The sequence below is a fragment of the Hyperoodon ampullatus genome, assembly GCF_949752795.1.
Source record: "Hyperoodon ampullatus genome assembly, chromosome: 5".
Classification (NCBI taxonomy): Eukaryota; Metazoa; Chordata; class Mammalia; order Artiodactyla; family Ziphiidae; genus Hyperoodon; species Hyperoodon ampullatus.
The window spans coordinates 135,313,674-135,326,654 of record NC_136918.1 but is presented as its reverse complement, the minus strand read 5'-3'; the positions used below and the strand labels follow the sequence as shown (position 1 = coordinate 135,326,654).

Here is a 12,981-nt window from a genome sequence, read left to right as displayed (position 1 = left end):
TTTCTTCTGTAGTAGATGCATCAAAGCCCGAAGATTGGGGCTTTCCTGGTGGCGCAGTGGTTGAGAGTCCGCCTGCCGATGCAGGGGACACGGGTTCGTGCCCCGGTCCGGGAGGATCCCACATGCCGTGGAGCGGCTGGGCCCGTGAGCCATGGCGCTGAGCCTGCGCGTCCGGAGCCTGTGCTCTGCAACGGGAGAGGCCACAACAGGGAGAAGCCCGCGTACCGCAGGAAAAAAAAAAATCCCGAGGATAAACAGTTTAAAATCATATGGTCTCAGCACCTGGAGTGCCACTGTCAACAATTTTTCTTGTTCAAAGCCAGATCAGTTCCAGCCCAGGGGCCTCTGCTGACTGGCAGGACTGGCCTCAAACCCCCTTTAACGCCATAGACATGTGCAGAAAGCTGCCAAAGTCACTTTCCCATTCTTAAGGTTTAAATGGAAAGACAAGCTACATATGAAGTTCTAAATCAGGGCTGCCAGCCTGGGTCCCCAGGACAGCAAGTGGCTCTGGTCTGCTGTAAAGGATCCATGTACAGTTCTCAAAATAAACTTGGAGGGGGAAAGAACTAAAAGAAAGAGAAAACTGATGGAAATTCACACCAAGATAAACAAATATATGAATAATGCAAACACTTCCCAGGTCCTTTCAGTGTAACAAAATGTGTAGGGAAAATCTTAACACCCTTTGCCCTGAAGATAACATCCTTAGTATGTATTCTGCAAAGCTCAAGAAAATATTCCCTGGGCTGGTGGAGTCTAGTTGAAGCTAATCTTGGAAAGAAATCTTAGAAGTCCTTTGGTCCAACTTTGGAGCCTGGTCCCTCATGGAACTCGTCAACTTGAAGCATTGCCCTGCAGGTCAGAAGCTGAGCATTTTCAGAAACTAGAGTGGACGGATCTCTTCTTTACTGGGAGCATAGTTAAGGGACAGGATCACGGTATACCCCCCTTTTATTCTTCTGATTATGGTAGTGACACGTGCTCATTATAGAAAAATACAGAATGTAGTTTGGAAATTTTTCCTTGGTGTCATTAAATATTTTTCTATGTCACTAAATACTTTTTGAAAATCTCATGGTATCAGCTGCACAATGTTCCATTTTTAAAACCATTCTCTTATGCTCAAACATTTGGTTCCAATTTTTTGCCATTTTAAAGTGAGTGCAGTGAACATTTTGCATATTAACCTTCATCCAGATTTCCGAGTTTTAGAAGGTTCTTTCTGGGTCAAGGGGGAAATCACTTCATTTTTAAAAACATGTGCAATTGAGGGTCTCATGACACCACGCTGCTGGTTTTCATGACAGCATATGGTGCCTTTACAGAGAAAATAAAATGGTGAGAAATATATTTGTTTTGAATTGAAAATCAGCTTAAAACAAAAAAGCTGAGATTTAATGTCTGGGTTTCACTACCACTGTAGCCCTGGACTGTGGCCTTGGGCAAGTCCCTTTGACTCTGTCTGCCTCAGCTGTTCAAATAACTATTTTTTAAACAATTTAAGTTTGTACAGGAGGAAAACACTATAAAAGTAAAGTGCTAAGTCTTTTCCCTTCTTCTGTGGGACAAAATTCTTTTTTTCTCTCAAATTCTCTATTCTTGCATATAAGAAGGTTTGGTAGTCCCCCATCTAGGAAACTGCTGCCAGCTGGTCCCCCGTGAGAGTTTGTCTCTGAGGCCCTGGCTGGCCATTGCTGGGCTTTGCTTGCTGTGAGATTTCAGCAGATACCCAGGAATCCATGAGCAGGTGGAGGGAGGCTTGACTGTGGAGGCGTCAGGCATCAGGGCTGCTTCTGTGTTTCTCCAATTGTCCAGATCACCAAGATGTAAGCAGCATACACTGGCATCAAAATCTGATGCCCAGAAATGCATCCTGAGACCCAGAACTGCCATTTCCTAGATGAGCTGCCCAAACAGGATCCAAGAAGTTTCAGCACCTATAAAGTAGGAGAGTACCAGACTACTTACATCTTAGAGTTATCCTGAGACTCAAAATAAAAATGAAACCATACATGTGCAACCATTTGATAAACCCTAAAATTCAAATGACCACAAACTATTATTTTGGCAAAATGCAAAGGGCTGAAGTGAGATGGGGGTAAATACAAAGGAAATAGAGGGATTCTCCCTGTTGCTATGCAAACTTACAGCTTCCTTATAATTAATTATTAATGCGATAGTCTAGAGTTTTCCAAGTATATTTGGCCCCAGAACTTTTGATTTGAATTACATTTAATAACACCCACACATTAGGAAACATGGGGTTTGTGGTTTGGTTCCACATAGAATATAAGGTCTATGAAGGCAAGCACCTTGTCTTGTACCCTGCTGTACCTCCAGGGTATAGAAGAGCTGACTGCACATAATAGGTGCTCAATAAAATGTGTTGCATAATGCATATACTTCCCATTAGACATGTTTGAAGACAGCCTCCCAAAAGAGTTTGCAGAGAAAAGTAAAACAAGGGTTTTTATGCACTGCTAGTGAAAGCATAAATTGGTTTAAAGTTTTGAAAAGAGCATGGCCTCATTCATCAAAGACTTTTAAAGTGCTCATACCCTCTCACCAAGTTGTGCCAGCTCTGGAAATCTATTTGGAAGTTATCCTAAGGAAGAAGAAAAAAAAATTGTGTCTAAAGATGCTCAGGAGATGAAGTATTGTTTAAAATGGAGAAAAAGAAAAAGGTAACCATCTGAATTATGTTCAAAATTATTGAATGATTAAGTTACAGAATATAAAAACAAAAACAAAATAGAGAACATTATTGAGTGCCAGTCTGTCAGACAATTGTTCTAAATCTATAGATAGATAGATAGATATACAACTTGTTCATTTTTCCTAACAGCCCTAAGGTAGGTGCTATTCTAATGCTCATAGATTAGAACACTGAAGCACAGAGAAGTTATATAATTGGGCCAAGGTCAATGAAAGGACTGGGATTCAAGCCTGGGCAGTCCAGGCTACTATCTGAAAAAATAATGGGAGACAACACACTAAACTATTGACAACAGCTGCCTCTGCGTGTTCGAAAAGAGGGCAATTACATTCCTTCTACTTTTCTGCATTTTAACAAGTTTTTGTAATGATGAGAAACCTGCACTCGAAAAGGGTAAATTAAGGACTTAATCTGTGTTCCTATAATAGATCTGAGCAGAAAGACATCTTAATTGACCATAGGACCCCATTACTGCAACCAGGAAACTCCAACCAAGCTCCGACAGCCAACTCTCTTCTGTACACAAGAGAAAATTAGAGTAAATTCCATTTAGGGGGAAGTGGGTTGAAAATAGGTTCTTTTTATGAATGCAGAGAAACTAGCCAAAGCTAGTGTTGGGTTCTCTGTTTCAATGTCACACTTGCTCAAACACCAGTTCTATTTTTAGGTATGGTTCTCAGATAATCACTCTGCCTTACCCAGAAGGAAGTGTTTAAACACCACGCGTCCGCACAAACCAAGAGGTCAGTGTTATACTCAGGGGAGATGGGGCGGAGGCGGGATAGAGGTATGCAGGAGCAGTCACGGCCCAGGTACTGGGCACGTAGTGTCCGCTGCTGGAGCTGTAAGGCTCGGGGTTTATATATACATACAGCGCGAGGAACTGCGCTTGATCACCTTTTAGCGTGGTAGGAAGAAAGGGTAAACACGCTAATGATGCTAGTGATGAATGTGAAATGGAACAAATGCCACCGTACTTATCTAAATGGAAATTTTAAGCTAGGGGCACTATATCTATTCTACAATAAGGGTCACTTAGTAACTCTAGAATTTCATTTCCAGGTGCTGTCCGAGCCCACTAGTCCCACCCCCCAGCCCTGTGGGTCCAGCCCTGACCACTCGCTTCGAAGGACTACAACTCCCAGCCTGAGGGAGATCCCTACGCATGCGGCCTGACGACCTACGCCTACATTTCCCAGCAGGCCGAGCGGCTACGCTGACGCACGCGTGCGCTCTTGGTCGCTTTTGCCAACTCTGGTTTGACCTACAGCCGCCAGGAGAAGATGGCCGCGCCCGCAGTGTCCCGGCTCTCCCTGCAGGTGAGAGAACGGAGGTCCTGAAAGCCAGCGGGAGAAGCCCTCCTGGGGTGACTCGTACCAGACCCCTAAGTTCCACGGTTCCAGGCCACAGCTGGGGAGCGTGGCCGCCGTTCAAGATCGCAGGGCCAGGCGAGTGGGGGGCGACGCCAGGCGGCCTGGTTAGCCCCGCTTTTCCCCCGGGATGCGCGCGGGCCGGTGGGCTTGGGGCTGCGCGTGTCCTACCTTGGCGTCCTCTGAGCACAGCCCCGAGAAGCAGCTGGTTTGAAGGGCACAGGTGAAGGGGGATCTCTCTTTATTGTGGTGGTCACACCTGGCCGGGGTCACCAGTAATGCTAAGGAATATTTGTAAAAGCACATTTCACGTTTTAATAAAAAAGTGAGACCGAAAAGTTAAAATGACTCGTCCTTGGCTGATCAGCCAATAAGGGGTAGAGCTGAGATTCGAATCCACAGAGTTGGAAAGAAAATTCGTGCTCGTTATATTAACATGATGTTTTACATATGACAGCGTACAGCTTCCGTAAGTTTTCCATAAGTGTTTGTTATAAAGTCTTTTAACCCTCACAACAGGTATAGTACACTTAGAGCTGGAATTATCCGAAGGTGACCTGTGCCTTTGCAGGTGCCTTTTAAACTCTGGATTCCAACTCTTGATAGACAAGACACCAGCTCAACAATATCAAGATAGTATTTTGATAGACAAGGTACTAGGGCCTGTTCTCACATCAGACGGCTGGAGTACCCAAAGAATTCGTCTGTATTTTCAGATAGCATTTGGATTCTAAGAAGGTCCGTCTCTTGCAGATCATGCCTGGAATCCTCCCACTTTTTATTAAAATCATGCTCGAAGGTGGTAATATAAATGCCGAAAATCTTGTTAAATGTTTTTGGAAGACATATTTCACCAAACTTAGTGTTTTCTCTCTCATAGTGGTGTGCTTGCCCCAGCCTATTCCTAGTAAACTAGGAAGTTAGAAGTAGAAAAGCAATTTCCCAAGCAACCTGGAATGATTCTCAGTGGGGAAATTTACACCTAGGCAATAAAGAGCAGCTCACCCTCATGTAATCTGTGTGATGATACAAAGAAACATGAGAAGGGAATCATCTAGAAGTCATGTTTACTGTTTACTATTGCAGGTTTAAATGCAGAAGTCCTTTAAGTAGTCTCATTTGATCTACTTTGTCTTTTTGTTTTAAAGGTGCGATGCTTCAGTACATCTGTGGTCAGGCCGTTTGCCAAGCTTGTGAGGGTATGTCTTTTGTAATTGTAAAGCAGATGAATGTGTGTGAATGAGACAGCAGTGCACTTAGGGCATGGATTTTGTATAGTTACCCCTATACCTTTCTGCATGATTTGTGGTTCCCCAAATATGGTGGGGGTGGAGGGTTTAGGGGACTGAATAATGTTGAATGCCTGCCGTGGAACAGGCCCACGCAGAACCTTTAAGTAGGAGAATTTCTTAAAACCCGATAACAGTGATGGGAGGTAGCTGGTCTTCCCATTTTACAAAAAAGGAAACAGACTTTGGGAAAACTTGCCCAAGGTTATTCAGCTTAGTCTTAAAGCTGGACTGAAACGAAATCTTGCTCATCCAAAGCCTAAGCTTTTCCACTACCATCACACAGTACCACTAAGCATATGTAGTGATACATTGATGGTAGTGTGGTTTTAAAAGCCAGTGGTTCATTGTAAAAAAATAATTCAGGCCTCAGGCACTTAGTAAATTGCTAAAGGGCTCCATTAAACTGAACATTTATGGAGCTCTGTAAGGGATATCTGCAGTATTACTCTGAAATGTATAAAAGTATGCTTGTGTATGTTTCATAAACACCTGTTTTCCTGGTTCTAACATGTTCAAAACTGCCTTCTATCAGTGTCTAAAACCTCCCAAACTTGGAACTAAGTAGTTATTGAATTCAAAGGAATCCTAAGCTCATCTCATATTTAACATAGTTGAATTGTAGATAGTTAGAGCGGAAGGGGACTTCAGACACCATGTTTCCTAAACCCCTCATTTTAAGATGAGACATTGGAAGCTCACAGATAGAGTGACGTGGCCAAGGAAACGTCCCTCATTTTGAGAATTGTCATTCAGGACAGCTCTTTGATGACGTATGTAAACTGTTTTGTGCTATAAAAGATGTGTTTTTTTAATTATAAATATTTCTTTCTGCTATTGACACCGTAGTATTGTCTTAACTGATTTTCCTTTGCTCTTCCTCCCCTCGTCCATCCTTTTGTTTAAAGCCACCTGTTCAGGTGTACGGTATCGAAGGCCGCTACGCCACTGCTCTTTATTCTGCTGCATCGAAACAGAATAAACTGGAACAAGTAGAAAAGGAATTGTTGAGAGTAGCAGTAAGTAACCTTTCCTGTTCATTACTTATTAAGTTCTCATTGTGTATATTTTGCTTAGATACTTGACTGCATCCCTAACGAGGTATATCCTAAGAGAAAGAGTTGCAAGAAAAAGGAAAAACATATTTTCTGTAATGATGTTGATAGTAATAATACTGGGTATTATCGTTCTGAACCTATCGTATAACAGGTACCAACTGACGCAGGGAAGGATATTAATATCAAGAACCAAGATTTGGGGCTCAGAGAAGAAATAGAAAATCTAAATTTAAGATGGTAATTTAAGAAACATTGTCATTTCAAAAGAGAATTAAAAAGTCACCTTGAGCATCTTGGCTTGTGTTTCCAGGTATTTCCAAAACAGTCTTTAGAATATATTATGATTTTGTCTAACTGGGAATTTATTTTCCTTATGAAGCCTTTTGTGAGGAGACAATGAGCAGAGCACGCTGGGCAGCAAAATTAGTGACGGTGCAAGAGTTTCATGATGATAATAGAGAACTGGCGAAGACCACGAGGCTACAGGGGAAAGTTTATTTTTACGTGCTTTTTAAACATGAATGAACTGAATTAACAAAAGCCTACAGTGTAAGAATCCCCACTGCACTTTCCCCTGAGTTTTCTAGTTAACAGGTTACTACACATTTTCTTGCTCCTTGTACAGTAAGTCCCCTACATACGAACGAGTTCCATTCCAAGAGCGCGTTCGTAGGTCCAACAAAGTTAGCCTAGGTCCCCAACGAACACAGTCGGCTCTATAGTACTGTACTGTAATAGGTTTATAATACTTTTCACACAAATAATACATAAAAAAACATTAGAAAACATAAAGAAAACATTTGTAATCTTACAGTACAGTACCTTGAAAAGTACAGCAGTACAGTGCAACAGCTGGCATCCAGGGGCTGGCATCGAGTGCACAGGCAAGAAGACTTACTGACTGGAGGAGGGAGAGGAGGTGGGAGATGGTGGAGCTGAAGGGTCGTCAGCAACAGGAGACTGCAATTTCACTCACATCCCGGGCTTGAAATAAAGATCCTGTACTACTGTACTCTACACAGTACAGTACTTTCTAGTTCCCACCTCTGGCAGTAAGTTCTGCATTAAAGGAGGGGGATATACAGCTAGTATATAATCTCTCCAGAGAAAGTTGTGCTCTTTGTTTTGATTTTATGTTTTAAGAATTTCTTGTAATTTTTAATCAACTTCTAAAGATTTTTTTTTTTAATCTTACCGTTAGAGGGGATAAAAACCTTCACAGACTAGTTGTATGGAACAATAAGTTTTGTTCGTTTTTTCGTTTTGAGCTTTTGTGGGAACTTTCGTCCTAACAGACAATAATTTTATAAGAAACATGAAAAACTGTATGGTTCCAACTCCGGAATGCTTGTAGTTTGTATAAACTAGCAGTTTTTATGGAAAAATATTGTTTCTTTGGGGTCGCTCAAGTTGAAGTTTTAGCATTAGATGGCAATGTAAGCAGGTAGCTAGGATCAGAGACAGTAATTGTCCAGGAGCCCAGGAGAGGGTGCTGACAGAGGGCTTGAGGGGCTAATAGAGGTGCAGGACTGAAAGATGCCCTAAGGGAAACAGCCGGTGGCTTGCTGGAGCTCTGGCCTGACACTCAGGGAAGCAGAGTGCTGGAAGCTGCACGTGATCACTGACCAGACATTGGTGACGGAACACAACGGAGACAAAGTGGTGTCTCTCATGGTAGTTGCACTCCCGTTTTTTGGCCGTTTTTCCTCCCAGACTGACTGAGGCTGCTCTGGAAGCCCCAGAGCTCCCGCACAGCGCTGGGTTGGTTCTCCTGAGCTCTCTGAGGGGCAGGACAGAATCCAGGTCAGCCTGAGAGGGAGAGCCCCCTCCGAGGGAAAGGCCAGGAGGCCGCCTGCCGTCAGCACATCTTGTTAGGTCTACACTTGAGTGTGGGCATCACTAGCATCCTCTTAGCATGGGAAAAGCTAGAGTATTACCCATAGTAGATACATTAAAATATGTGGTGAATTGAATCTTTTGGCTGCTTAGTTTTTCTATAATCTCTCTTGAAAGGCAAAAGTAAATTTAAGAAACTTCATTAAAGTGGTTTTAAGTGTTTTCACGAAATACTGTATCCTGTGTAAAATCATCTTAAAAGCAAAGAAAATTTTGTGATTGTAAACTTCATGTGTTTTGAGAGTGCTAATTTTATTCATGAAATATATGATTCATCAGAATGTATGTGTATGGCAGCTAGGATCATTTATGCTCTAAAGAGTTTAAGAAATTATTTTTTGGTACTTTTAGCAAATCTTGAAGGAACCCAAAATGGCTGCTTCTGTTACGAATCCCTATGTAAAGCGTTCCATTAAAATGAAAAGCCTAAATGACATAACAGCAAAAGAGAAGTTTTCTCCCCTCACGTCCAACCTGATCAGTAAGTATTAGATCTTTTTTATTGAAGTCTCTGAAAATTCTGCTACTGAAACTGTCATCCATGGACCAGGAACACCAGCATCACCTGCCTTTTGGCAGTGAAGAATCTTGGTCTTACCCCAACCTGCTAAATCAGAATCTACATCTTAATTGGCTCCCCAAGTGAATTGTTGGGGCATTAAAGTTTGGGGAGCACTGTCTAAAGGATGTTAAGATGCAAGAATGTCTGATTGCGTAGTTTCAACCCACGGACGAGACCAGTGGGACTCATACCAAGAAAATGGTTTGCAACCAGTGGCTGTGCCCCTGTCCTTGAAGACATTTGCATTCTTTGGTACATTTGAGTTGCTTTTCAAATCCCATGATCACTCAGAATTCAAAGAAAGCGTGTAGTGAATATAGACAGTGTGTTAGTTTCGGGATTTGTGGCCAACACTGGTATCTGTGGCATAAACCTGAAAATCAGATTGAAAGGCGTATCAAGAAATCTATTGCAAATCCATGTAAGACACACACACCCTTACAAATTTAAATCCTTGTTTGTTCAGTCTTTTTTTTTTTTGAACATCGAATATTCTTTTTAAATAACAAGTTGCATCTTCTCCATTCACATTCTTAAATGACATTGAATTTTAAGGCCACAAATCTAAGTTTGCGTTCGAGGTGAATATAATGCTTCGTGAATGACCTGCTTTAAGTGAAATACCTTTACTTTCCCAGATTTGCTTGCTGAAAATGGTCGCTTGAACAATACCACTGGGGTCATTTCTGCCTTTTCCACCATGATGAGTGTCCACCGGGGAGAAGTGCCTTGCACAGTTGCCACCGCATCTGTAGGTGACGGGCTGTTGCTGCTGCATTTGCCTTGACATCCCCTGTGTCACATTTTGCAGAACAAAAAGAAAAAGGCCAAAATCAAGAAATCGGGACAGGCGACTTGGCACTTGGGCGGTTTGCTTCATTTATACCAGCTTCTGTGAACCTCTGCTTTGCAAGGGCCAGCGTGTCTTCTTGGTGCTTCCCTAACCAGTGATTATTCATAAAGAGTGTAGATTGGGTTAAGAATGTGTCAGGGAATACTAGTTTATGTTCCATTACAGGTTTAAGTTATTTTGTAAATATCACACTAAGTAGTTTACTGAAATGAGTGTCTAATCTTTTGCAGTGGTGAGTGGGAAGGGGTAAGGCGGAAGGGCCCTTTGGTCTTACTGACTCGCTGAAGTGGACTGAATTTTGAAACCTACACTATTCTGGGCGCTTTATTTTAATATCAAAGGTCTGTGTGAAGCAGAAGTGTTATTATCTTTATTTTACCGATGAGGAAACTGAAGCCCAGGGGAATAAGTTGCTTGCTCGAGGTCACAGAATGTGGAATTAGGATTTGAACACAGGCGTCTCTCTCAGAAGTCAGAGGTAATCTGCACTGCCTCCCCAGAATTAATTTTGTTGTTGTTGTCTTAAGTATGTATTCTCTTCCCACTGTAGTTCAGTCAAGGTAGGGAAACAGTCTGTGGGGCTTAATTATCAATAGAGCATGTAGATTTCCTTGGGGTACGCAGTACCTGACCTCACCTAGATTAATATTTCTAGTGTTGAAAAGATATTCTAACTCTCCAAAAGAGCATAATATCAAGGAGACTTTGTAGCACATGGTACCTGTTCGTACATTTGTAGTTCGGGAGTTGGTGTCCCCAGAGCACATTCCTGGCTGAGAATCAACACAGCTCAAATATTCTCCGGAGCCCACTGTGACTGCACTGGTTCTCCTGGACCATAGAGCTCAGACCAGGCTTCCCTGGCCAGATGGTCACGCCATCCCCATGGCCAAGCACTGGTGTGGGTCATTCTTCAGTGATTACAAGGACATGATTCTGTAAGTTTCTTAGAACCAACTGATGCTGATGTTTTTGACGTTGAGTCTCCTGGGTAAATAATTTCCACCCTTAAAATTATATATATATATATATATATACACCTTGATTAATGACTAGGGGCACAGACTTTAGAAATAGACTGATTTCAAATATTGGCTCTAGTCCTCACTTGCTGGTGGGAACTTAGGTGAGTTCTTTCTTTTTTTAATTAATTTTTATTGGAGTATAGTTGATTTACAATGTTGTGTTAGTTTCAGGTATACAGCAAAGTGAATCGGTTATACATATATCCACTCTTTTTTAGATTCTGTTCCCATATAGGGCATGACAGAGTATTGAGTAGAGTTCCCTGTGCTATACAGTAGTTTCTTATTAGTTATCTATTTTTTATACGTATATATATATATATATATATATATGTGTGTGTATATGTTTATCCCAGCCTCCCAATTTATCCCTCCTGCCCAGGTGAGTTCTTCTTAACCACTGTGGGCCTCAGTTCTCCCACACGTAAAATGGGAACAATAACTCCTGACCTCCCGGAGTTGTCCAGGTTAAAGGAAGTGGTGGTATAAAATGCCTGGCACACACGGGTGCTTAGCACGCAGCATGTGTCTGAATGGAAGGTGGGCGTATACTTCTGAGTTCTCTAACCTCAGAGCCTCAGCGAATGACTGATGGAGCACTGATAGACTTCCCCACCACCACCCTCCGAAAGACACTGTTGGATCTTTGCAGAGCTTAAAGCCTTTGCTAGCTTTTGGACTCTTGGGTGTGTGCGTTGGGAGGTAGGATTTGTGACAAGTGAAACGCCGCTCCTTCAGCAACATTTGCCATTCTCACCCAATCGGGGGTAAAAGTTGGGGCAAAAAGGAGAGAACACTATCTGGATGGTCAGGGCGCTTGCTCTGTAGGAACAAGATTACAGAGCTGAGCTGACTTCAGGAGCCAACCGCCTGCCCGGGCTCTCTGTAAGCTGCAGAGAGTGGAGCGGCATGCCAGAGCTCCTGGTACCCACAGATCCCAGGTCAAACTGCAGCTTTTCATCCAAAGGAATAATAGACCCAGGCTGCACCCAGGGGAGCTGCACAGAGGAGAGGCCTGCCTCCTCAGGCGTTATAAACTTCAGGATTTCCCCCTAATCGTTACTTCTAAGTTGTACTGCTAGTACCATGGAGCAGAGATGGGCAGTAAGTGAACCTAACCTCCCAGTGTGAGCTGCCCAGGTGTTGTTGCGAGGCAGGGCCTTTGCACACCCCGACACCAGCATTGATGAGTGACCATTGCGGCACAACTCCAGGATGGGTCCTCAAGTATCTAACAGGAATTCACAAGGCGTGTCTTGGTGATATGTTGCCAGAGGGAGGTTTTTTCTCTCCTTCAACTATAGTAACTTTCTGTTTTGCTTTTATCCAAATTTAAAGGATGGTTTTGTCCTTTTTTAGCCTTTAGATGAAGCCACTCTTACCGAATTAAAAACAGTCCTGAAGAGCTTCCTAAGTAAAGGCCAAATATTGAAATTGGAAGTTAAGGTAGGTTTTTAATTACATACGGTACGTTTCCTCAGGTTGTTTGATACCTAAAATGGCTATAGAAAGTGGAAAATGAGATTTGATTATGTAAAAACTTGCCTATAGTAGAACCTTCATATTTGTATTCAATATAAGTGATTATTGAGTCCATTCACAGTTTGACTTCTGTCATTTTCTAGATACAACTGTTACCGCTTACAGTTATGTAGCACGTAGACTTTTCAGAGCACTTTTTCATCTTTCTTTTTGATTAATGAAATGTCAATGTGTTTTCACATTTCCAACCTATTTTCTTTCCTAGATTGATCCATCAATCATGGGTGGAATGATTGTCCGTATTGGAGAGAAATATGTTGATATGTCTGCAAAAACCAAGATTCAGAAGCTGAGCAAAGCGATGCGGGAGATTTCCTAAAAAGTGTTGATTTCCTAAAAGTGAAAGTTCTTAAACTTGGAGCAACAATAAAATGCTTCCTGAACAGAATATACTATGTTTACTGTCTTTTAAAGTGGAAATATAAGGAGCCTTATTTTTATGTCTTTCAGGATCCCCTTAGTTTAAAGGTTAAAAGGCCCCTTGGAATTTAGTTTGTGTTGATTATTCTTAGGAATTTATGGAAGCTTGTATCCCTTAGGAAAAAGTTGACCTTTATACCAGGGACTGTTAAGTACTTCATGTATCTTACCTCATTTCCTTTGTCTCCAAGCCCCGAGCCTGCACGTGGAGTTAAGGTAAAGCAAACCGGTTGTCATCTCCAAGTTT

The 12,981-nt window shown here is 42.2% G+C and overlaps 1 protein-coding gene across 1 annotated transcript; it reads left to right on the top strand.

Annotated features, from left to right (window-relative positions):
• Positions 1–3,978: 3,978 nt before the first annotated feature.
• Positions 3,979–12,697, top strand: ATP5PO (ATP synthase peripheral stalk subunit OSCP). Its single transcript, XM_079705343.1, has 7 exons — positions 3,979–4,038; positions 5,238–5,288; positions 6,287–6,397; positions 8,684–8,813; positions 9,533–9,645; positions 12,132–12,218; positions 12,520–12,697. Exons 1-7 carry the CDS (start codon positions 4,003–4,005, stop codon positions 12,631–12,633), a joined length of 642 nt encoding a protein of 213 aa, XP_079561469.1. The 5' UTR covers positions 3,979–4,002; the 3' UTR covers positions 12,634–12,697.
• The last annotated feature ends 284 nt before the right edge of the window (positions 12,698–12,981 follow it).